Source organism: Hyla sarda, chromosome 10 (genome assembly GCF_029499605.1).
Source record: "Hyla sarda isolate aHylSar1 chromosome 10, aHylSar1.hap1, whole genome shotgun sequence".
NCBI lineage: Eukaryota > Metazoa > Chordata > Amphibia > Anura > Hylidae > Hyla > Hyla sarda.
The window spans coordinates 41,672,864-41,700,254 of record NC_079198.1 but is presented as its reverse complement, the minus strand read 5'-3'; the positions used below and the strand labels follow the sequence as shown (position 1 = coordinate 41,700,254).

Here is a 27,391-nt window from a genome sequence, read left to right as displayed (position 1 = left end):
AGTGCTCTCTGCTGACATCTCTGTCCATTTTAGCAACCATGCATAGCAGATGCATAGCAGATGTGTGCTAAGGGCAGCATGGTGGCTCAGTGGTTAGCACTGCGGTTCAAATCCCACTAAGGACAACAATAAATAAAGCGTTCTTATTATTATAATAACGTCAGCAGAGAGAAATGTGGTCGTGATGTCATCAGAGAGCATTCAAAAAAGAAAAGAATTTCCTCTGAAGTATTCAGCAGCTAATAAGTACAGGAAGGATTAAGATTTTTTTAATAGAAGTAATTTACAAATATGTTTAACTTTCTGCCACCAGTTCATTTAAAAGAAAAAAGGTGTTCACCGGAGTACCCCTTTAACCCCTCAATATGACAGCTCATTTCGGCCTTAAAGGGTAGCTCCCACCATCCTATTTTTTTTTATCTATCCCTAGCACCCTCCCTGCTTTTAATTTTTATTTTTACTATATTAAAAATGCTTTTTGTCTCCCTGGCAGTGTGCTCCCTACCAGGCAGACTTCCCCCAGCTTCCGCCCTTAGTTCATCTACACAGGGTGCCTCCAGCTGTTTCATCACTACAACTCCCAGTTTGCCCTGACATCTATTGGCTGTCAGGGCATGCTGGGAGTTGTAGTATTGAAACAGCTGGAGGCACCCTGTGTAGATAAACTATGTTACATGCGGCGCTACCCCGTTCCCTCCATCACAATATCTCCCCCCCCCCCCCCCCCAATTACACTTACTGCAGAGTCCGGCAGCGGGCGTGCAGGGACAGAGGAGGCGGCGGCGATGTGCGGGTGGAGTGGCCGGGGAGCAAATGCGCTCACTCCCTGCCTGTCTGATTGACAGGCAAGGAGCGAGTGCAGGCTGAATGAAAAAGGACCGATGCCCGGCCGCATCGGTCCTTTTTCAAGCTGCAGCCGGCCACTTTGAGGGAGACCCCTACTGGCCGGTTTTCAAATGTAAATTAAACAATTTTAATTAAAAAAAATAATAAAAGTATATTAGAGAGATGTTGTAGCACAACATATCAAAAAATAAAGTTGGTGACAGTGCCCATTTAAGGACGCAGCCCATTTTGACCTTGACGCAGATGTTTTTTGCAAATCTGACCACAGTCACTTTAAGCATTAATAACTCTCTGATGCTTTAACTAATGAATTTGATTCTGAGATTTTTTTTTTTTTTTTTCGTGACACATTCTACTTTCTGATAGTAGTACATTTTTGTCCATACTTGCATCATTTCTTGGTGAAAAAATCCCAAATGTCATGAAAATTTTGAAAATGTAGCATTCTTCAAGCTTTGAAGTGCTCTGCTTGTAAGGAAAGTGACTAAAAAAAGACAAAGGAGGAGCGCTCCATAGTGTAATAACGCCAAATCATACAAGCTCAATGTAAATTAGCGCTTACCAAAGCAGGTTGTGCGTAAGCCAGCACAACATGGATAAAGGTGTGTAATAGTGATCCACTGCTGCCGCTCCACAAAATTAGCACAAGAAAAACAGTCACCTCCAAAGAAGGGTGGATCTCAGGCGCTGAAGGACCAGGCAAATCTCAGGACAACAATACATTTATTCCCAGTATGCAACGCGTTTCGCGCATGTGCGCTTCATCAGGTCTGATGAAGCGCACATGCGCGAAACGCGTTGCATACTGGGAATAAATGTATTGTTGTCCTGAGATTTGCCTGGTCCTTCAGCGCCTGAGTTCCACCCTTCTTTGGAGGTGACTGTTTTTTCTTGTAAGGAAAGTGGACACTCATCATAAAGTTGACATGTTTTTACTTTTTGAAGACATTATAGGACTTTAGTTTAGCACCAATTTTTCATGAAAATTTCAAAATCGGAATTTTTCAGGGACAAGTTCAGTTTCGAAGTTAATTTGAGGGTCTTTGTGAGAAATACACTATAATTGACCTCATTATGAAAACTGCACCCCTCAAAGTATCCAAAATGACATTCATAAAGTTTGTTAACCCTTTAGGTGTTTCACAGGAATAGTAGAAATGTGAAGAACAATTTTTACACTAACATGTTCTTGTAAACCCATTTTTTTTTTTCATTTTACAAGGGGTAATAGGTAAAAATGTCCCCCAAAATTTGTAACCCAATTTCTCTCAAGTAAGGAAATAAATACCTCATGTGGATGTAAAGTGCTCTGTGGGTGCACTAGAGGGCTCAGAAGGGTAGGAGTGACAATGGGATTTTGGAGAGCGAATATTGCTGAAATGGTGGTTGGGGGGCATTTCTCATTTAGGAAGCTCCCATGGTGCCATAACAGCAGCAACAAAAAAAAACACATGGCACACTATTTTGGAAACTACACCCCTCAAGGAACGTAACAATGGGTATAGTGAGCCTTTATCACACAGGTGATTGACAAATTTTTGCTAAAGTTGGACGTGAGAATGAAAAATGTAATTTTTTTCACTAAAATGATGGTGTTATCCCAAATTTTTCATTTTTACAAGGGATAATTGGAGAAAGAGCCCCCCCCCCCCCCAAAAAAAAAAAAAAAAAAATTTGTAACACAATTTTCTTCTGGAAATACCCCATATGTGGATGTAAAGAGCTCTGCGGGCAAACTACAATGCTCAGAAGAGAAGGAGCGCCGTTGGGCTTTTGGAAAGAGAATTTGGTTGGAATAAAGGTCGGGGGCCTTGTGCACTTACAAAGCCCCCGTGCTACCAGAACAGTGGACCCCCCCCCCCCCATGTGACCCCATTTGGGGAAACTACACCCCTCACAGAATTTAATAAGGGGTGCAGTTACCATTTACACCCCACCGGCGTTTGACAGATTTTTTGAACAGTGGATTGTTCAAATGAAAAATTACATTTTTAATTTTCACAGACCACTGTTCCAGAAATCTGTCAGACACCTGTGGGGTGTAAATGCTCACTGTACCCCTTATTACATTCTGTGAGGGGTGTAGTTTCCAAAATGGGGTCTAATGTGTGTGTGTGTGTGTGTGGGGGGGGAGGGGGGGTTGGGGGTACCGCTGTTCTGGCACCATGGGGGCTTTGTAAACACACATGACATACAATTCCAGCCAAATTTTCTCTCAAAAAGCCCAATGATGCTCCTTCTCTTCTGAGCCCTGTAGTGCACCCGCAGAGCACTTTACATCCACATATGGGGTGTTTCCATACTCAGAAAGCCACCCCTCTGCAAATCACCAATTTAGACCTCAAATGTACCTAGTGCGCGCTCGCTCCCGAGCCTTGTTGTGCTCCCGCAGATCACTTTACACCCACGTATGAGATATTTCCATACTCAAGAGAAATCACGTTATAAATTTTTTTTCCCTTTTACCTCTTGTAAAAATGAAAAGTATGGGGCAACACCAGCATGTTAGTGTAAATTTTATTTTTTTTACACTAACATGCTGGTGTTAAACTAACATGCTGGTGTAGACCCCAACTTTACCTTTTCATACGGGGTAAAAGAAGAAAAAGCCCCCCAAAATTTGTAACACAATTTTTCCCGATTACGGAAATACCCCATATGTGGCCCTAAACTGTTGCCTTGAAATATGGCAGGGCTGCGAAGTGAGAGAGTGCCATGTGCATTTGAGGCGTAAATTAGGGATTTGCATAGGGATGGATACCGCAGTGTTCCCCAAACAGGGTGCCTCCACCTGTTACAAAACTCCCAGCATGCCTGAACAGTCAATAGCTGTCCGGCAATACTGGGAGTTATTTTGCAACAGCTGGAGGCTCCGTTTTGGAAACACTGCCGTATGGCCTATGCGATAGGCCAGGATGGCTGCTGATAGAGATCAGCAGTCATCCTGTTCCGATCACCATGTCCGGAGACGCGGTGATCAAGGAACGCAGCGCCGTAAATGTACGGCGCTGTGTGAGAAGTGACACTGAGCAGGGGTTAAAGGAGAACTCTGGCGGAATTTATGTACCCATTGTTGCAACTTGCAGCCTGTCATGTCACATTGCAATCAGCAATCGGCCGCAGGCCGGTTATAGGCTGAGTGCAGTGTCTTGTAACAGGCCCGGGCAGCAGGACGAATTCAGATATTAGGCTCCGTACATGACCCTGCAGTCAGCATATCACCGGCTGAGGTGGGACATCGCTCTGGCCAGCAATAAGCTGATCGTGGTGTGTCGTGTCGGGCTCCACAATGCATAAGAGGACCAGGCCAAGTAGACAGAAGAGCTGTGTGTCCCCCTCATGCATAGCATTTCTTCCCCCACGTTTAACCAGGAGAGCAGTGATATATTAGGTTAATCCTTACAGTAATTAGCTGCAGTTATGTTGCTCCTCTAACACTGACTCTCTGCTATCTCTGAGTGCTGTGTGGTTAGTCCACTGTATCCTATAAAATGTTGCTTTTGTGTAGCTTTCAGCTGCTTCCTGCTTGTAAGAGATGACTGGGAGAAAAGCCACAAGTAGTAGGATAGCAGTATAATGCCACATCTTGTACCATATACAGGAGTAGTGCTGCATGATTTGGGGGGAAAAAAGCGATTGAGGTTATGAAGGTAAATATTGCGATATAATAAAAAATGATTGGCGATGTTCAGCATTAGCCACTGCTATTGGCAGCAGGGACCAAACTGGTATGAAGCAAGCTCATCTCTGTGTCAATTTATTAAAGTGTTCCTGTCAGATCACCCAAAAAAACCAAAACTGTTATGTTGTAGGGATTGACCGATTATCGGTTTGGCTGATATTATCGGCCGATATTCATGATTTTCTAAGTTATCGGTATCGGCAATTACCTTTTAAATCAATGAACTGCATCGGCTTTTGCGGTGCCAGAGACCACCACTGCAGCCGCCTGCTTCTCTCCCCCTGCCTGTTCTGGGGTCCTGTGTCTAACCACCACGGTTGCCAGATCCCCCTGCCTATCCTCTGGCCACATACCACTGCTGCCCCATTGCCTCCCCATCCTCTGACCACATACTGCTGCCGCCGCTGCGCCGTCGCCTCCCCCATCCCCGGTGTTAAAATTACCTGTTCCCGGGGTCCGCGCTACTTCTGGCTCCTGCGTTACTGCGCAATGACGAATGATGTCCTCAACGCGACGTCACAGTCAGTGCGCACAGTGACAGCGCAGAACGCTGCTGGAGCCAGAAGTAGCGCGGACCCCGGGAACAGGGAGGCGATCGGGCAGCGGTATGTGGTAAGAGGATGGGGAGGCAATGGGGCAGTGGTGGCGGCATGTGGCCAGAGGACAGGCAGGGGCACCAGGCAGCGTCAGTGGTTGGATTTGGGACCCCAGGACAGGCAGGGGGTCCTGAAATGCACGGGCTATCGGCTGGAAAGTTCGCAGAATATTGGTATCAGCTGTAAAAAAAAAATCAATATCGGTCAATCCCTATTATGTTGCTGAGTATCTCACTCATCCTGATCATGTACATATAATTTTTATGTGTCTATGACCTATATTTCTCTCAGAATTAGCTTTATTTCTGAATTACCTTAATGTTGTTCACCCGAAGCAGGGGTGCGGTTCCCTTTCTTCTCCTCAGATAACCACTCCCCCCCCTCCCTCACTCTCCTCAGTCACTGGTCTCAGTAATGAGCATCTGTAAAGCTGCATTCACATGGCCGTCCAGACCCGTCCCATTCTTCCCCCCCCCCCCACCCCCCCCCGGTCAAAAATTAAAAACAGTCTTTAAAGAAACTGACAATAACGGATGCAAACGGATGCTGTCCGTTTGGATCAGTTATTGTGCAGTAAAAAAATAAAAAATAAAAATTTTTGCTTTTTGTTCTGAGCATGCTCCAGAAGTAAAAACTGATCAAAAAAACAGAAAAAACGGATGATGTTAAAGGCTCATCTGTTTTTCCATAGACTTTAATTTGAAATTTACTGTATCCGTTTTTTTTCTTCCGTTTTTTTATTTATTTTTTGGACCGGAGAAAAAATAATGCATGCACCGTCTTTTCTCCCATTAAAAAAAAAAAAAAAAAAAACACCAGAAATGAGCGCAGACGGGTGCAAGGATTGTAAAAAAAAAATATAATTATCTATGACATCAATGGGATTATTTAACAACCGTTTGTAATCCGTTTACAAGGAACAACAACAGAACCTAAACGGGGGAAAAGAAGCGGGACAGAGGGCCGTGTGAATGCACCCTAACCCTTTCCTTTCTGGTTTTATGCTATACACACACTGGCCCTCATTTACTTAGAAAATCGGGTTGTAAGTCTATCTTGCTTTTTTCCCCTGGTATTTATTATGTCGCATCTTGTTTGTCGCACGTGCGTTTTGTTGGTTTTGGTTTCCAACTCCTCTGAGCTGTCGGGAAAAAATCCACAACAATTCAACAAATTCGGGTTGCAAACCTTTATAAATACGTGGGAAAGCTCAGAAATGTCGGGTTACGCCCCTTTTTCGGGTTTGGGAGAATCCACATCAGGTCCGTCGGGAAAAAATGTCGCATCGTGTCGCAGACTGGCGCACCATGTCTGCGACATGGCGCAGACAAAGATGCGACAAAAAAACCTGACAAAAGAAGTCTGGTATAGAATAGTAAATGAGGGCCACTGTGTGCTTACAGCTTTTGCAAAACTACAGCTCCCAGGATGCCCGTATATGCTTTGAGTTGTAGTTTTGCAAGAGGTGGAGGCATATGATTGGTAAAACTGCAGCATTGTGGCTGCAGGCTGTGTTTCTCCTACAGTTGCAATACTACAACTCCCAGCATTTCCACACATCATTTGGCTGTGCAGGCATGCTGGGAGTTTATTTTGCAACAGCTGGAGGCACATGATTGTAGTCCCCCTGTATTTGACACTCACTCACTTACTGACCTTCATTTATTTATACACATACACATGCACATTACCTAGACAACACAGATTTACACACATACCTATATATCCACACACATATATACATGCAGGGACACTTACTCTTTAAATAAAAAATCCTCCATTCAGTCACCAGCTTCTTTCATCATTTGCTCACAGGCAGCGGTTTACTCCCGCCCCCCCCCCCCCCCCCCTTCTCCTCACACAAGGAGACTGTAAAGTAACCAGACAGTGAGGGAGACTATCACAGCAGCTTTAGATCTGCAGACCTGTCAATCATGAAGTGGGTCCATGATGGAAGTGATGAGTGGACACAGCCAGGCTGGTATGTATCCCAGGAGGCAGTTTTTTGACTGGCTTTTTCAGTATGAAATACTGAATTTTCTTTTATGAAAGCAATTGCAAAACCTATTGGTATCTGACAGTGCCCATTTAATGTCTATGGGGAATAAAGGAGAAGGAATTGTGAGAGTATTTTTTTTTTTTTTAACAAAACGCTAGTTTTCAAAAATAAGTGTTGGAGTGGTGCTGAAAGAGGTGACATTTGGGTGTTTCTGCCGAAATCAATGTCAGGCTTAAAAACACACACTTTTTTTTGTTTGACACACTTCTCAGTTGTTGTTTTTCAGTTCAGAACCATGCCAAACTGTTTTTGCTAGCTTCTTTATACACATGTGAACACACCTTAAGGATTTTTTAAACTTACACAGTGCATGAGCATTGGGTTAAGTCCTAGTGAGTGGGTTTAAATAAATAGATCCAGAGAACCCTTTTCAACCCGTCTGATCAGAACATATGTGGTGGGGTTTGCTGGATGGAATAGTTATACTATTAAACTGGATCCAGTAAAATGATTTTACTGCATTAGTATGCTTTATTCCTCCCCCATTTCTTACCAGCCTGAGCATACATTTTTATATTAAGATACCCCTTTTTAAATGGGGTTGTGAAAAATAAGTCTGATCTTGGGGGTCCAGTTGCTGGGCCCCCCAGGGTCCTCAGAACAGAGCCCAGCTCTGAGAGTATGCTGCAGATGGAGATGCAGATCTTGTAGATTGGGGAGATGTGTATAATTGCAGGGGTCCAACTCTGGGGATGAGAGTAAAAGTACTGGAGTTCCCCTTTAAAGGGAATCTGACAGCTGGTTCACCCGCACTCAAACTCCATACACAAGGTTATAGTGTGGGTGAATACGATTAAAATGATGTATTTACCTGGAGCAGTGCTGCCGTTCCAGAGATAACCAAGTATTTGCCTCTATTGCTAATATGTAAATAACTAGCTTTGCGCAATAGAGGGCTGAGCCAGCATGCAGTGCATCCCTGCCTCCTTCATCTTCTCCCATATACCTGTCTGCCCACCTTCATAAAATGTTCGAGACCCCAATTGGCCATGTGAGTGCAAGTTGGCTGGGCATATGGGAGCAGAGGGGAAGGAGTACAGCTGGCTATTTACATTTTAGCAGTAGTCTTACAGTTGGGGTCAAAAGTTTGGGCACCCCAGGTAAAAATTTGTATTAATGTGCATAAAAAAGCCAAAGAAAGATGGAAAAATCTCCAAAAGGTATCAAATTACAGATTAGACATTCTTATAATATGTCAACAAAAGTTAGATTGTATTTCCATCATTTACACTTTCAAAATAACAGAAAACTAAAAAAATGGTGTCTTGAAAAGTTTGGTTACCCTGCAGAATTTATAGCATGCACTGCCCCCTCTGCAAAGCTGGGACCTGCGAGTGTCATGGATTGTTCTCAATCATCATCTGGGAAAACCAGGTGATGTCAATCTCAAAGGTTTTAAATGCCCAGACTCATCTGACCTTGCCCCAACAATCAGCACCATGGGTTCTTCTAAGCAGTTGTCTAGAAATCTGAAACTAAAAATAGTTGACGTTCACAAAGCTGGAGAAGGCTATAAGAAGATAGCAGTACATTTTCAGTTGTCAATATCCTCTGTTCGGAATGTAATTAAGAAATGGCAGTCATCAGGAACAGTGGAAGTTAAAGCAAGATCTGGAAGACCAAGAAAGATATCAGACCGAACCGCTCGCAGGATGTGAGAAAACAATTCAAAACCCACGTTTGACTGAACAATCCCTCCAGAAAGATCTGACAGACACTGGAGTTGTGGTACACTATTCCACTATAAAGAGATACTTGTACAAATATGGTCTTCATGGACGAGTCATCAGAAGAAAACCTCTTCTACGTCCTCGCCACAAAAATCAGCGTTTGAACTTTGCAAATGAACATATAGACAAGCCTGATGCATTTTGGAAACAAGTTCTGTGTACCGATGAGGTTAAAATTGAACTTTTTGGCCGGAATGAGCAAAGGTATGTTTGAAGAAGGGGAACAGAATTTAATGAAAAGAACCTCTGTCCAACTGTTAAGCATGGGGGTGGATCAATCGTGCTTTGGGGTTGTATTGCAGCCAGTGGCACAGGGAACATGTCACGATTAGAAGGGAAAATGGGTTCAATCTTTCCTTGGCTTCTTTATGCACATTAATACAAATTTTTACCTGGGGTGCCCAAACTTTTGATCTTTACCATATACCATGTTTTTCTGAAATGGTGGCACCGTTCTGGATAAGTGATGCATCATTTTAAACTAGGGATCGACCGATTATCGGTTTGGCCAATATTATCTGCTGATATTCACGATTTTGGACATTATTGGTATCTGCAATTACCTTGCCGATAATGCCCTGCCTCCCCGGCCAGAGACCGCCGCTGCTGCCACATTGCCTCCCCATCCCCGGTTTTATAATTACCTGTTGCCGGGGTCTGCGCTACTTCTAGCTCTTGCAGCGTCCTGCCCTGCGCAATGACAAGTGACGTCCTCAACGCGACGTCAGTCAATGCGCACAGTGACAGCTCAGGACGCCGCCGGAGCCAGAAGTAGCACAGACACCGAGCCCCGCGAACAGGTAATTATAAAACCGGGGATGGGGGAGGCAATGGGGCAGCGGCGGTGATGGTTGGACTAGGGAGGACCCCAGGACAGGCAGGGTGAGAGAAGTGGGTGGCGGTTTTTGGCCCGCAAAAGCCGCTGCAGTTCATTGATTTAAAGCTCCCACTTTAAATCATTGATCTGCAGCGGCTTCTGCAGGGCTCGGGGTAAATAGCCGATAATTTATACCGATATTCCAGTATAAATTATCGGTTATCTGCCTGAAAGGTCACAGATTATCGATATCGGCCCCAAAAAATCGATATCGGTCGATCCCTATTTTAAACGGTTTCACACGTCCTATAACCCTGTGTATGGGATTTAATGCGGGTGATCCAGCTGTCAAATTTTAAATGAAGTGCTTTTTATTTTTTTTACTTATTCATCTTGTACTTTATCCAGTCCAGCTTTGTGTTCCCAGAAGTATCTGGTAGCATCTTATCTCTGCTTCCATCATGGATGTGATCTCGCATCTATGGAAGTGAGTGGCCTTAGGTATCAAAGTCTTTGATGTGCAATCTCAATGGGAGAGATTTATTAAAACCTGTGCAGAGGAAAAGTTGCCCAATTGCCCATAGCAACCAATCAGATTGCTTCTTTCATTTTGCAGAGGCCTTGTTAAAAATGAAAGAAGCTATCTGATTGGTTGCTATGGGCAACTGGGAAACTTTTCCTCTGGACAGGTTTTGATAAATCCCCCCCCCCCCCCCCCCCAATGGAGCTGCGATCAACTTTGATTGTAACTTTTAATGGGTTGATGCCCGAGATCAATGCTATCTGTTGGTCCTGGCTGCTGATAAACGCAAGCACCCACTAGGTATGACGCATCAGGGGTGTGGAAATTTAATTTAAAAAAACTACTTGTCCACGGGAAGCAAAATCTTCTTGTCCCTCATGACGATCCACTTTTCCGGACCAATTTTTTTCCTCTAAACTCAAATTTTTTCCCTATAACAGCCATAAATAACTACTATAATAACTTTAAATTTTTCAATAACCACATATTCTCTGAACCCAAAAAAAAAAAAATATACCGTATTTATCGGCGTATAACACGCACTTTTTAGGCTAAAATTTTTAGCCTAAAGTCTGTGTGCGTGTTATACGCCGATACCCCCCCAGGAAAGGCAGGGGGAGAGAGGCCGTCGCTGCCCGCTTCTCTCCCCCTGACTTTCCTGGGGTCTAGAGCGCTGCTGTCGGCCCTTTTTCACCCCCTGGTTATCGGCGCAGCTGCCCGTTCTGTCCCCCTGACTATCGGTGTCGGCGCCGATAGCCAGGGGGAGAGAAGCGGTGCCGACAGCCAGGGGGAGAGAAGGGGCAGCGGCACCCATTGCCGGCGCCGCTGCCCCGTTGCCTTCCCCGGTGGCATAATTACCTGAGTCGGGTCCGCGCTGCTCCGCTGCTCCAGGCCTCCGTCGTTGCTATGCACTGAACGGCGCGGCGCATGACGTCAGAGCGCCGCGCCGTGCATAGCAACGACGCTGGGGATGCACGACGGAGGCCTGGAGCAGCGCGGACCCGACTCAGGTAATTATGCCACCGGGGATGGGGGGAGGCAACAGGGCAGCGGCGCCGGCAATGGGTGCCGCTGCCCCTTCTCTCCCCCTGGCTATCGGCGCCGGCACAGGTAGTCAGGGGGACAGAACGGGCAGCGGCGCCGATAACCAGGGGGTGAAAAGGGCCGACAGCAGCGCTATAGACCCCAGGAAAGGCAGGGGGAGAGAAGCGGGCAGCGACGGCCTCTCTCCCCCTGCCTTTCCTGGGGGTATATCGGGGTATACACGCACCCTCATTTTATCATGGATATTTGGGTAAAAAACTTTTTTTACCCAAATATCCTTGGTAAAATGAGGGTGCGTGTTATATGCCGGTGCGTGGTATACCCCGATAAATACGGTATATAGTTGAAGTGAAATTGAAATAGTAAAAGATAACTTAGCAAATTTGGTGGGTTTTCTTTTTGACGCCATTTACCTTGTGGTTGAGCCAACATTATTTTGATACTCTACTTTAGATACTTTCCTTCATGTTTTACTAATTTAAAAAAAAAAATCTGAACTTTTTTTGAATTTTAATTGCCATTGTTTTGACCCCTGTACCCTTTTTTTTTTTTATATAAATTTTTTATTTCTATTTTAAATTTTTCCACATATCAGGCTGTTTGAGGGCTAATTTTTATTGAGTCACAATTTTTTTTTTTTTTTTTGGATCTGTACCATTTTGGTATTGATCTGACTTTTTAATCACTTTTTAAATAATATTTTTATTTAAATTTTTTTGACTATTACGTCATATTCCGTGCAGGATACATATACATATATATATATATATATATATATATATATATATATATATATATATATATATATATATATATATATATGTATATGTATGTAATATATATATATATATATATATATATATATATATATATATATATATATATATATATATATATATATATATATATATATATATGTGTGTATATATATATATATATATATATGTATATATATATGTATATATGTATATATATATATATATATATATATATATATATATATATATATATATATATATATATATATATGTGTATATATATATATATATATATATATGTATATGTGTATATATATATCCAAGTCCTTCATGGGACATATTTAGTTCGGATTCAAAATCTTATAGGTGGAGGTAACCAAGATGATGCATTATTAAAACAGGAGACATCCATTATTCTTAAAACACAAGCAAACATTAGGAAATCTGGGACTTAATGAACGTAAGGATATCAATATTCTGTGCAGATAATTTGTGATACATATACAGATAAATTATATTTCTTTTCAGTTGATTCTTTCCTCTATCTGCTGCAATATTTTTACTACTTGATGCTATGACAAACCTAGATCTCCGATGCACTTTTTATGTCCATGTTAGGTGCTTTCACACCACGTTTTGTACTTACGGTTCCCAAATATGGCTGGGAGGAGGGGGTGTGGGGCTTAATCGTGGTGCCCGCACTCAGCCGTATTCGGGAACCGTATTTAATGCATGTCTATGAGCCGACCGCAGTGAACCGCAGCCTCCGGTCGGCTCATAGACATGCATTCGGGAACCGTAAGTACAAAACGTAGTGTGAAAGCACCCTTACATTGGATATATTTCCTGTGAAATTTTTTATGAATTTTTTTTATTCTGCTCACACTTGTATATGTTAGTATCTGTGTAAGCTTTAGTATGGGACCTACATCCTCCAATGATGAAAGGGTTAATTCCCTAGCCGGGTGTGTTTTTGGAAGGTTGGTCCCATACTTAAGTTTGAGAACTGGGAAGTGACGGAAGGTCCAGTGGAAGCCGCGGTGTGCGGCGAAACTGTCGTTGGCCTGTCCTCCCGTCTCGACCCCTCATGTCTGTGTATCCCCATACGTGAATAAAGAAGAATTACTTTCAGCATATCGAAGTGCCGTGAATGTCCTTCTTTGAAGCTATTCAGTTATATTTTAATAGTTCGTACAATTACGCACGCAGCAATACTAAATGTTTATTTTTATATTTACATGTTTTTATATAGGAAATGTTTTAACTTTTAACATGGAAGTGGTTAATGTGTGTCTTAAGCTTTTTATTAAGACTTTTTTTTTTTATTAGACTTTTTGGAAGAATCATTAGATTCCTCATACATATCAATAAAGTTCTATTGCACACAATTGATCTGTGTGCTCTGTGATCCATTGATAGAGCCTGGTCCAGCCAGACTTTATCAATGACAGAGCCACGGACACTAGGGAACAGAGGTAAGCCCTCCGGCTGCCTCTATAGTAGATCTCCCCCCCCGTGATCACGCTGCGGGGGGGGGGGGGGGGGGGTCGATCCACTCCACTAACCCACCAGGGAGCATTCACATCTCCCTTTAGACGTCACTGTCAGCTTTGACAGCGGCGATCTAAAGGGTTAATAGCCAGTCGTAGTCGTAGCGAGTCGTAGGAGATAAGATGCCTGATCGCGGGGGTCCCCCCCCCCCCCCCCCGTTAAAATCAGTCCCCGGAGCGAACACTCCCTCTCCCATAGGCTTGCATTGAGGGGGCGGAGCGTGATGTCACAATGCTCCGGCCCCGTGATCGTCATTTTAACTGGGGGGGGGGGGGGGGGGGGGGGGGTAGGCGGCACTTTTGTTTTTTCCTCCTTACCTTTTAAAAAATCATAACCTTTTCAATTTTGCACCTAAAAATCCATATGAGGGCTTATTTATTGCACCACCAATTCTACTTTGTAATGACATCAGTCCTTTTACCCAACAATCTACGACGAAACAGAAAAAAAATCGCTGTGCGACAAAAATTACGAAAAAACGCCATTTTGTAAATTTTGGGGGCTTCCATTTCTATGCTGTACATTTTTCGTTAAAAATGATTATCTTCTGTAGGTCCATACGATTAATGATACCCTACTTATATAGGTTTGATTTTGTCGTACTTTTAGAAAAAATCATAACTACATGCACAAAAAGTAATACATTTAAAATTGTCCTCTTCTGACCCCTATACCTTTTTCATTTTTCAGCATACGGGTGGTATGAGGGCTAATGTTTTGTCGTGATCTGAAGTTTTTAATCTGTACCATTTTTGTTTTGATATGACTTTATCGCTTTTTATTCCTTTTTGTTAAAAATTTTTTATGGTATGAAAAGTGACCAAAAATACGCTATTTTGGACTCTGGAATTATTTTTGCGCGTACACCATTGACCGTGCGGTTTAATTTACGATATATTTTTATAGTTCGGACATTTACACACGTGGTGATACCATATGTTTATTTTTATTTTGGTTATATATTTTTTATATGCTATTAGGGAAAAGGGGGGTGATTTAACCTGTTAAGGACATAGGACGTTCTCTAACGTCCCCACTACCTGGGCTTTAATGCCCAAGGACGTTAGAGAACGTCCTGTTGTATTTCCGGTCCCTGCCGCTCGCCGGGCAGAGATCGGAACCGGATGCCTGCTGAAATCCTTCAGCAGGCATCCAGGGCAAACGCCGAGGGGGGCCATGTAGGCCCCCCATGTCGGCGATCGCCGCAAATCGCAAGGGAAATCGCCCTTGTGATCTGCGGCGATACCGTGCTGATCGGGTCTCTGGGACCCGACCGCCCGGTAATTTCGCATGATCCCGGCTGTCACAGACAGCCAGGACCATGCTGAAGTATCGGAGCGAGGTGGCAAGCCTGCCACCTCCTCCGATCCCCTGCGATCCGTCGGTTAACTAACCGACCAATCGCAGGAGGGGGGGCGGTTACTTCCTCCCGTCCTGCCCGGCCCCTTGAAGTCCGGAGAGGACGGGAGGAAGACCGGAGGACGCGGCGGGGGACGGGGGAGTGCTGGGGACCGGCCCCGGTACTTACCTCGTTCCTGAAGACCCGTATCCCGGCGAGGAAGATGGCGGCGGCGGCGACAGGTGAGTTCCTCTTCAGCCGCGGTCGGGCCCTTTACAGCAATGCACGTCGCCGTAAAGCGACATGCATTGCTGTATTGGGACCCTGTAAACTACAACTCCCAGCATGCCCAGACAGCCCTTGGCGTCTGGGCATGCTGGGAGTTGCAGTTTTGCAACATCTGGAGGTCCACAGTTTGGAGACCACTGTGCCCTTCCAGATGTTGCAGAACTACACATCCTCAGCATGCCCTTACTGTCCAGGCATGCTGGGAGTTGTAGTTCTGTAACATCTGGCCCTTCAGATGTTGCAGAACTACAACTCCCAGCATGCCTGGACAGTTTTGGCATACTGGGAGTTGTAGTTTTGCAACATCTGGAAGGGCACAGATTGGGAACCACTGTATTAGTGGTCTGCAAACTGTAGTCCTCCAGATGTTGCAAAACTACAACTCCCAGCATGCTGGGAGTTGTAGTTCGGCAACATCTGGCTCTAAAGATGTTGCCGAACTACTACTCCCAGCATGTCTGAGAATGCTGGGAGTTGTGGTTTTGCAACAACTGGAGGCATACTGGTTGGGAAACATTGTCTGTTTCCTAACTCAGTGTTTCCCAACCGTGTGCCTCCAGCTGTTGCAAAACTATAACTACCAGCATGCACTGATAAACTGTGCATGCTGGGAGTTGTAGTTTTGTAACAGCTGGAGGTCCCCCCCCTGTGAATGTACAGGGTGCATTCACATGGGCAGGGGGCTTACAGTGAGTATCAGGCTGCAAGTTTGCGGTGCAGCAAATTTTGCGCGGCAGCTCAAACTCGCAGCGGGAACTCGCTGTAATCCCCCGCCCGTGTGACTGTACCCTAAAAACACTACACTACACTAACACAAAATAAAATAAAAAGTAAAAAACACTACATATACACATACCCCTACACAGCCCCCCTCTCCTCCCAATAAAAATGAAAAACATCCGGTACGCCACTGTTTCCAAAATGGAGCCTCCAGCTGTTGCAAAACAACAACTCCCAGTATTGCTGGACAGCCGTTGACTGTCCAAGCATGCTGGGAGTTTTGCAACAGCTGGAGGCACCCTGTTTGGGAATCACTGGCGTAGAATACCCCTATGTCCACCCCTATGCAAGTCCCTAAATCAGGCCTCAAATGCGCATGGCGCTCTCTCAATTTGGAGCCCTGTCGTATTTCAAGGCAACAGTTTAGGGCCACATATGGGGTATCGCCGTACTCGGGAGAAATTGTGTTACAAATTTTGGGGGGATTTTTCTCCTTTAACCCCTTATGAAAAGGTGAAGTTGGGGTCTACAACAGCGTGTTAGTGTAAAAAAATAAATTTTTTACACTAACACGCTGGTGTTGCCCTTTACTTTTCATTTTGACAAGAGGTAAAAGGGAAAAACGCCCCCCAAAATTTGTAATGCAATTTCTCCCGAGTACGGAGATACCCCATATGTGGGCGCAAAGTACTCTGGGGGCGCACAACAAGGCCCAGAAGGGAGAGTGCACCATGTACATTTGAGGTGATTTGCACAGGGGTGGCTGATTGTTACAGCGGTTTTGACAAACGCAAAAAAAAAAAAAAACCCACATGTGACCCCATTTCGGAAACTACACCCCTCACGGAATATAATGAGGGGTGAAGTGAGAATTTACACCCCACAGGTGTCTGACAGATCTTTGGAAGAGTGGGCTGTGCAAATTAAAAATTTTTGTACAGCCCACTGTTCCAAAGTTCTGACAGACACCAGTGGGGGGTAAATGCTCACTGTACACCTTGTTACGTTCCTCAAGGGGTCTAGTTTCCAAAATGGTATGCCATGTGGGGGTTATTTTGCTGTCCTGGCACCATAGGGGCTTCCTAAATGCGACATGCCCCCCGAGCAAAATTTGCTCTCCAAAAGCCAAATGACTCCTTCTCTTCTGAGCATTGTAGTTCGCCCGTAGTGCACTTCAGGTCCACTTATGGGGTACCTTCATACTCAGAAGAGATGGGGTTACAAATTTTGGGGGGTATTTTCTGCTATTAACCCTTGCAAAAATGTGAAATTTGGGGGGAAACACACATTTTTGTGAAAAAAAATATTTTTTTTTTTTTACATATGCAAAAGTCGTGAAACCCCTGTAGGGTATTAAGGCTCACTTTATTCCTTGTTACGTTCCTCAAGGGGTCTAGTTTCCAAAATGGTATGCCATGTGAGGGTTTTTTGCTGTTGTGGCACCATAGGGGCTTCCTAAATGCGACATGCCCCCCGACCAAAATTTGCTCTCCAAAAGCCAAATATGACTCCTTCTCTTCTGAGCATTGTAGTTCGCCCGTAGTGCACTTCAGGTCCACTTATGGGGTACCTCCATACTCAGAAGAGATGGGGTTACAAATTTTGTGGGGTATTTTCTGCTATTAACCCTTGCAAAAATGTGAAATTTGGGGGGAAACACACATTTTAGTGAATTTTTTTTTTTTTTTTTTTTTACATATGCAAAAGTCGTGAAACACCTGTGGGGTATTAAGGTTCACTTTACCCCTTGTTACGTTTCCCAAGGGGTCTAGTTTCCAAAATGGTATGCCATGTGGGGATTTTTTGCTGTTCTGGTACCATAGAGGCTTCCTAAATGCAACATTCCCCCCAAAAACCATTTCAGAAAAACGTACTCTCCAAAATTCCCTCGTCGCTCCTTCGCTTCTGAGCCCTCTACTGCGCCCACCAAACACTTTACATAGACATATGAGGTATGTGCTTACTCGAGAGAAATCGGGCTACAAATATAAGTATAAATTTTCTCTTTTTACCCCTTGTAAAAATTCAAAAATTGGGTCTACAAGAACATGCGAGTGTAAAAAATGAAGATGGTGAATTTTCTCCTTCACTTTGCTGCTATTCCTGTGAAACACCTTAAGGGTTAAAACGCTGACTGAATGTCATTTTGAATACTTTGGGGGGTGCAGTTTTTATAATGGGGTTATTTGTGGGGTATTTCTAATATGAAGACCCTTCAAATCCACTTCAAACCTGAACTGGTCCCTGAAAAATAGTGAGTTTGAAAATTTTGTGAAAAATTGGAAAATTGCTGCTGAACTTTGAAGCTCTCTGGTGTCTACCAAAAGTAAAAACTCATTAATTTTATGATGCAAACATAAAGTAGACATATTGTATTTGTGAAAAAAAAAATTTTTTATTTGGAATATCCATTTTCCTTACAAGCAGAGAGCTTCAAAGTTCGAAAAATGCAAAATTTTCAATTTTTTCAGCAAATTTTGAAATTTTTCACTATGATACGATGCAAGTATCGACAAAATTTTACCAATAACATAAAGTAGAATATGTCACGAAAAAACAATCTCGGAATCAGAATGATAGGTAAAAGCATTCCAGAGTTATTAATGTTTAAAGTGACAGTGGTCAGATGTTCAAAAAACGCTCCGGTCCTAAGGTGTAAAATGGCCTGGTCCTTAAGGGGTTAAACTTTTAATAAGGAAGGGGTTAATGTGTGTTGTAAACATTTTTTAAACTTAATTTTTTTTATTTACACTTTTAGTCCCCTTAGGGGACTTTTAGGAGGAATCATTTGATTCCTCATACAGATCACTGGCATTACATAAAATCCCATTGATCTGTGTGCTCTGTGCTCGATTGATAGACGAATGTAGGACCAGGGTTTAACAGCAGGTTATTCATATATCATGGCTACTTTTCCTCTCCGACAAGGTTTAGGTAGGAAGCCCAGGAAATGCAAGGTATTAAACTAATCATAAGTCTTGCGTTCATATGTGCACGTGTTCTGCATTCATGGCCATATGCTTGACCACCATAAATTATGTAGTGTTGTTTTTTTTTTTTTTTTTTTAACTTCTATTTAACACCTTCCCACCCCAGAACAGATGCATACGTCCAGTTGCTGACATCCTGCTCAGCGCTATGCGTCCAGGACAGCCAGGGTCCCATCGCACCGGTCTCGGTAGCATTAACCCCAAGTATGCCGTGATGACTCCTGATCATGGAATCTATGGAACTGACACAAACGGCGATCCCGCGATGCAAATGTGAGATACTGATGGTTGCCATTGCAGCAATAGGCCTCCTGTCTGCCTAGTAAGGCACCTTGTGAGGTCCAGCCATAGTGTATACTGACCTGTGAAAAATATTTCAAAAATCTAATAAAGTGTAAAAAATAAAATAAAATAAAAAGTAGAAAAATAGAAAGTACCAGGTTCCTAATGACTTGAACAATAGAACAATAATGTAGTTTATCCCGCATGGTGAAAAAAACGAAGTGCAAAAGTTGCTCATTTTGGGCCAAAACATGGAGTAAAAAAATTTCAAAAGTTAGCTTGTTTTGCAAACATGGTACCGATAAAGTGTCCCGCAAGAAATAAGCTTTCACACAATGGCAATGGGCGAAAAATTTTAAATTTATGGGTCAGAACATGGTAACACCTAAAAAAGGGGGGGGAATTGTTGTAAAAAGAACATAAAAAGCTATATAAATTGGGTATCTCAATAATCGTACAGACCCACGGAACAAAAACATAATTTATACTGTACAGTGAATGCCATTTAAAAAAGCTAGTAGTTCTTGACAATATTTTGGGGTTTTAAACAAAAAATGCTGCATGAATCAACAAAGATTTACCACTAATATAAAGTACAGTATGTCACAAAAAAAGTCTTAGAATCGTGTAGCTAAGTAAAAGCATCTCCTAGGTATTACCACTTAAGGAGACACATGCCAGATTTGAAAAATTGGGCCCAGTTACTAAGGTAAAAACAGGCTGCGTCTTTTTGGGTGTTAAGGATGACTTCTAGGATTTTTGTCCCATTAAAAAATGTATTGGTTGTCCACCTTTAAAAACAAATTGTGTTATTTCTGTTTTGTAGGTGGTTCGGTTGTGCCAGAACCAAAGGCTTGCTTTGAAGAACAGCCCTCCCTACATTTTGGACTTGCTCCCCGACACGTACCAGCACCTTCGCACTATTATGTCTCGCTATGAGGGAAAGATGGAGATTCTCGGAGAAAATGAGTATTTCAGAGTTTTTATGGAAAACTTATTAAAGAAGACAAAGCAAACAATTAGTTTATTCAAGGAAGGCAAAGAACGCATGTATGAGGAAAATTCTCAACCAAGGTTAGTTTGCTAAATTAAGGTACAAGAAATCCTTGGAGCACTTTAAGTGTAAACCCTACGGAAATATAGCATATGTCATCCATCTAGGAGACAAACATCGCAAAATATTAGGAAAACCACACAGAACTTGGGTATTTTAGGGGAAAAAAAAGCTATTAATGTTGTGAATTTAATCTCTGAATTGCAGATGCTGGGTATAAATATAGTTTTAGGATTAAATTATTTAATGTTTATTATTAAAGCGTACCTATCATATATCCCAGAAAAAAAGTTATGTTACTCAGTATCTCATCCTGATCACGTAAATGTTACTTTTGTGTCTAGCTTCTGTATTTCTTTAAAAATCAGCTTATATCAGATCACACTGAATTTTCATATTCTGAGGAGCATGTCCCCCTCTTGCCTTCACTGTACATGACTAAACTTCTTCACTCACTGTGTCACTGAGCTGTCAGCCAATCACTGCACTCTGCTCTGTAACCCTTTCCTCTCTGGTTTTATGCTGTACTGTTACAGAGAGAAAGGAGGAGTTTTGCCTGCTGTTCTCCTAATACACTATGTAGTAGAGCACTGCACGGTACTGGTTTTCAAACCCGCTCCCGATGATTGATTTTTATTTTATTTTTTTGTCCTCTCCCGCCCGCTAACAGGAATGTACATATACTAGGGTGCAATGCTCTACACATACTCCTACTGTATAGTAGTAGTGTGTGTGTGTGAGTGTAGTACACACACTGCTATGCATGAGGTGTGTTTGCAGAGCATTGCACTCTAGTTTATGTACAGTATGTGCTGACTGAGGCCCTGGGTCACTGACCGATGCAATGCTCTGCACATACCCCCACCTGCGTAGGAATGTACATACACACACACTGCCATACATATGGGGGGGGGGGGTGGTATGTGCAGAGCATTGCACCCTGGGGTCTGTAGAAGACGCTAGGGTGCAATGCTCTGCAGTGCACTTACCCTGTGTAAATAGCAGTAAAGAGAGTCTCCTAGGACTGTCCACCTTTTCCAGCTTACCGGAGCACCTGAAAGCTGAACTAATTTATGCAGGCTAATTTCAGCAAATGCCGAGCCACGAGGTTCATGACGAATCGAATCACTGTGACTTTGCTCATCTCTAAATAGCAGTGCAGACATACCGCAGCACAGGGGCCGCAGCACAGTGCACTGTGTGTGAATTGTGAGTAACATTGGTGGCAGGTCTGACGTACCAGGCTGGTGGGAGAAGATGGAGTACAGAGTAAACAATCCTCAAGGGCAGGCTGAGTTCGCCACAAAATGGCGGTGCGGTGGCTGCATGGGCAGGAGACAGGAATGGGAGGAGCACTGTGAGACAGTTACTGAGTCAGACTTATATTGGGGCTGCCATGGTGGTGCAAGATTTGCGCCTGACCGCCCGCACCTGCCCAAAGCAGCCTTCTGACGACCCGCACATTTTGGGTTGGGTCCTGTGGGATTCCAATCCCAATGCAGGTCTCTACTATTTAGTAAAGCAATATAATATAAAAATAATATAATAATAAAGTAATTTCCTTACTACTGGGATCACAAACTGATAACACACGATAACACCCCCTTCCTCATGCAATCTTCTTACTACTGGTGTGAGACACTGTAACAAACCTAAAATTCTATATGATGGCTTAATTTTTGCGTCACTAATTCTACTTTGTAACAACATCATTTTATCCAAAAATCTACGGGGAAAGAGGAAAAAAAAATCAATGTGCGACAAAATTGATGAAAAAACACTTTTGTAAGTTTTGGGGGCTTCCGTTTTTAAGCAGTACATTTTTCGGCAAAAATGATACCTTAGCTTTATTCTGTAGGTCCATACGGTTAAAATGATACCCTACTTTTATAGGTTTGATTTTGTATCACTTAAGAAAAAATCATGAATACATGCAGGAAAATGTATACGTTTAAAATGGTCATCTTCTGACCCCTATAACTTTTTTATTTTTCTGTCTTCAGGGTGCTATGAGGGCTCATCTTTTGCGCCGTGATCTGAAGTTTTTAGCGGTACCATTTTTGTTCTGATCAGACTTTTTGATCACTTTTTATTCACTTTTTTGTGGTATAAAAAGTGATCAAAAATGCACTATTTTGGAATTTTTTTGCGCGTACGCTATTGAACGGATTAAAAAGCGGTATATTTTTAGAATTTGGACGTTTCCACACGCAACGATACCACATGTTTATTTTTATTTACTATGGCTTTTTTATTCTTGGAAATGCCGGGTGATTCAAACTTTTATTAGGGGAAGGGATAATTGAAAGGGTTAATGATCTTTTTCACACTTTTCTTATGCAATATTATAGCTCCTATAGGAGGCTATAGCATTGCATTAACTGATCTATAATACTGATTGATGCATCTCCATAGGAATGGATCAATCGGTGTTTTCGGCGATTGAATGCTCAAGCCTGGATCTCAGCAGAAGGTAAGAGACATTCCTCCTGTGCTACAGCTGTTCGGGATGCCGCGATTATACCACGGCGATCCTGAACAGCTCCCTGAGCTAGCCGGGCACCTTTTTACTTTCGTTTTTAGCCGCGCGATCAGTGCCGCGCGCTATTAGCGGTGGGTCCCGGCTTCACTATGATGTCGGGCCCGCCGCGATATGGTGCGGGGTCACCGTGTGACCCCGCATTATATCGCAGGACCGTGACCCAGGACGTACCCATACGTCCTGGGTCCTTAAGAGGTTAACAAACCTCCTTATGACATCTTTTTACTTCTGAGGTGCACATTGTAACAAACCCCCTCCCCATCTCCTTACTACTGGGGTACATGTTGCTGTATGAGGCTGATCAGGCTGTCACACTTGCTCCTTCTTCTCTATGCTATGGACGGAGCTGTGTACTGAATCCTTCTCCTTTCACTGCAGCTGCAGAGGCGGTGTGGGGGGGGGGGGGGTGTGGCCTCCCCTCAGCCAATCGCAGCAGCTCACTCACTGCCAGCTCTCTGTGTGTACATAGATCTTCACACGTAGCGCACACAGGCTTATTAAGCCCCCCTGTTGCCACAGTTGGAAAGACAATGGTAACAGGTGGGGGACATCTTATGAGGACCTCTAGTGGCCACTTCTATAGGAGCAGTTTTCTAAGGGAAACTGGGAAAAAAAATTATGAAATAGTAGAGAGAGACTTATTTTCTTTGGCTCTATATTGTTTTTAAAAATATAGTTTTGGTGATAGTGGCCATTTAATTTCTGACAGCACAGTCTATAGCTGGTCCTGACACAAACTGTTCCATCAGGTTTTATTTCTTTAGCAAAGAGATATCTAAAATGTAAAAATGACTGCAGATCTTCTCATTGCGTAGTATTTCTCAACATCAACAGGTGGGAATACTGGTTGAAATCCACTCACCTGTTGCTGTTGTGTAGCAAAGACACAACAGCTAATTGAGCTCTCAGCGACGATGGTGAATGGTGCAGGTGCCGGATCTGGATCCTTAGAACCACTGGAAAGAGCAAAGGGTAGCAGGATTCCAGTAGGAAAAAATCCCGGATTCATAGGCGCAAAATTGCTCAGCACAAAATAGGATAGTGGTGCAACAAGATTTTAGCACCCAAATATTTAATAATTATTAAGCATTAATAGCCATAAAACAGTGTTTCTGGGCATGCAGTGCCCCTTCACATGTGTACAATAGCAATAAGATCAAACAGGAAGTCCAAGTCTTTTAACCCCTTAAGGACTGAGGGCGTATGGATACGCCTGTGGGAATTCTGGTGCTCGCCGGGCGGGGACCGGACCAGGGTGACTGCTGATATCTATCAGCAAGCACCCCGTGCAAACCCCTGGGGGGGTTTGCACGGGGTGCCTGCTGATAGATATCAGCAGTCACCCTGGTCCGGTCCCTGCCCGGCGAGCACCAGAATTCCCACAGGCGTATCCATACGTTGGCGATCGCAGCAAATCGTCGGTCAATTCAGACCCAACAATTAGCGGCTTTTCCGGGTCAATCTGGTCTCTGGTGACCCGGAAAAAAAGAGTGAATGGGGCTGTCCGAGACAGCCCCATTCACCCTTACCCAGCAGGAGTGAGGTGGCGCGGGTGCTGCCTCACGTTCACTTGAATGATCGGTCGGAGAGACCGATCAATCACGTCCCGGTTGGGCGGCGATCGGGACGGCGAAGATGGCGGAGATCAGCACCGGCGGGGGTCTCCTACCTTGCACTGGTCCGGCGGTGGTGGCGACAGGAGCAGCAGGATCAGCGGCAGCAGCGGTGGTGGTCCCAGCAGCAGGATACAGCAGGAGGTGAGGCCTGCTCACTTCCTGCTGTTGCTTAGCAACAACTCGCAGCATGCTCAGACAAAGGGCATGCTGGGAGTTGTAGTTTTGCAACACCTGGAGTTCCAAATACAACTCCCAGCATGCCCTTTGGTAGTCTGTGCATGTTGGGGGTTGTAGTTTTGCAACAGCTGGAGGCACATTTTTCTATGAAAGTGTGCAGCCAGCTGTTGCATAACTACAACTCCCAGCATGCACAGACTACCAAAGGGCATGCTGGGAGTTGTAGCAGTGTGCCTCCAGCTGTTGCAAAACTACAACTCCCAGCATGCCCTTAGACTGTCAATGCATGCTTGCAACAGCTAGAGACACATTGGTTGTGAAACAGTTTGTTAACTAACTCAGTGTTTTGCAACCAGTGTGCCTCCAGCTGTTGCAAAAATACAACTCCAAGCATGCACTGAGAGACTGTACGTGCTGGGAGTTCTAGTTTTGCAACAGCTGGAGGCACACTGGTTACGAAACACTGTGTTAAGTAACAAACTGTGTTTTGCAACCAATGTGCCTCCAGCTGTTGCATAACTACAACTCCCAGCATGTATGGTCTGTCAGTGCATGCTGGGAGTTGTAGTTTTGCAATAGCTGGAGGTTTGCGCCCCCCCATATGTGAATGTACAGGGTACATTCACACGGGCGGGTTTACAGCGAGTTCTGCTGCAAGTTTGAGATGCGGCAAATTTTCCGCTGCAGCTCAAACTTATTGTAAACCTCCGCCCGTGTGAATGTACCCTAAAAAAACTACACTAACACATAATAAAGGGTAAAACACTACATATACACATACCCCTTCAAAGTTCCCCCCCCCCCCTCCAGTAAAAAAAAAAAATACTAAAACGTATTGTACGGCAGGGTTTCCAAATCGAAGCCTCCAGCTGTTGAAAAACACCAACTCCAAGTATTGCCAGCCAGCCACTGACTGTCAAGGCCGGGAGTTTTGCAACAGCTGGAGACCCTGTTTGGGGAAACACTGCCGTAGGGTATTTTTGTGGCAGATTCAAATGCCCAATTTAGTCCTCAAATGCGCATGGTGCTCTCTCACTTTGGAGCCCTGTCGTATTTCAAGGAAACAGTTTAGGGCCACATATGGGGTATCTCCGTACTCAGGAGAAATTGTTACAAATTTTGGGGGGCTTTTTCTCCTTTTACCCCTTAAAAGGTAAAGTTGGGGTCTAAACCAGCATGTTAGTGTAAAAAGAATTTTTGTTCACTAACATAACATGCTGGTGTTGCCCCATACTTTTTAATTTTCACAAGCGGTAAAAAGGAAAAAAGACCCCCAAAATTTGTGACTCAATTTCTCCTGAGTACAGAACTACCACATATATGGGCGTTAAGTGCTCTGCGAGCGCACAACGTGGGTCAGAAGTGAAAGCGCGCCATGTACCTTTGAGGTCTAAATTGGTGATTTGCACAGGGGTGGCTGATTTTACAGCGGTTCTGACATAAATGCAAAACAATAAATACCCAGATGTGACCCCATTTTGGAAACTACACCCCTCACGGAATGTAACAAGAGGTAAAAGTGAGCCCTAACACCCCACAGGTGTATGACAAATTTCCGTTAAAGTTGGACGTGAAAATTAAGAAAAACATTTTTTTTCACTAAAATGCTGGCGTTGCCCTACATTTTTCATTTTCACAAGGGAGAGTAGGAAAAAGCCCCCCAAAATGTGTAGCCCCATAAGAAAATACTCCATATGTGGATGTAAAGTGCTCTGCGGGCGAACTACAATGCTCAGAAGAGAACGAGCGCCATTGGGCTTCCGGAGAGAGAATGTGTCCGAAATTGAAGGCCATGTGTGCCCCCATAGTGCCATAACAGTGGACCCCCCCACATGTGACCCCATTTTGGAAACTACACCGCTCACATATTGTAATAAGGGGTACAGTGAACATTTACACCCCAGAGGTGTCTGACAGATTTTTGGAACAGTGGTCCATGAAAATGAAAAATTAAATTTTTCATTTGTACAGCCCACTGTTCCAAAGATCTGTTAAATGCCAGTGGGGTGTAAATGTTCAATGCACCCCTTATAAAATTCTGTGAGGGGTGCAGTTTCCAAAATAGGGTCACATGTGGGGGGGGGTCCACTGTTCTGGCACAACGGGGGCATTGTAAACGCACATGGCCCCTGACTTCCATTCCAAACAAATTCTCTCGCCATAAGCTCAATGGCGCTCCTTCTCTTCTGAACATTGTAGTTCGCCCGCAGAACACTTTACATCCATATATGGGGTATTTCCATACTCAGAAGAAATGGGGTTACAAATTTTGGGAGGCTTTTTCTCCAATTACCCCTTGTGAAAATGAAAAATTGAGGGTAAAACCAGCATATTAGTGAAACAAATCTCATTTTTCATTTTCACGTCCAACTTTAGCGGAAATTTGTCAAGCACCTGTGGGGTGTGCTCATTGTACCCCTTGGTTCCTTGATGGGTGCAGTTTCCAAAATAGTATGCCATGTTTTTTTTTATTTTATTTTTTTGCTGTTCTGGCACCATAGAGGCTTCCTAAATGCGACATGTCCCCCAAAAACAATTTCAGCAAAATTTGCTTTCCCAAAGCCAGATGTGACTTCTTCTCTTCTGAGCATTGTAGTGAGCCCGCAGTGCACTTGACGTCCACACTTTGGGTATTTCCATACTCGGAAGAGATGGGATTACACATTTTGGGGGGCATTTTCTCCTATAAACCCTTGTTAAATAAGTAACAGTTGGGGGGAAAACCAGCATTTTTAGTGAAAAAAATAAAAATTCATTTACACGTCCAACTTTAACGA

The 27,391-nt window shown here is 43.7% G+C and overlaps 1 protein-coding gene across 4 annotated transcripts in view; it reads left to right on the top strand.

Moving 5' to 3' along the window:
* The window catches only part of CBL (Cbl proto-oncogene), a 118,368-nt gene that overhangs the window by 10,535 nt on the left and 80,442 nt on the right, over nt 1-27,391 (top strand). For all 4 annotated transcript variants that reach the window (XM_056542618.1, XM_056542620.1, XM_056542619.1 and 1 more), the window contains exon 2: nt 20,052-20,299. In XM_056542618.1, the coding sequence (XP_056398593.1) occupies nt 20,052-20,299 (248 nt within the window). The remainder of the gene's footprint in view (nt 1-20,051; nt 20,300-27,391) is intronic.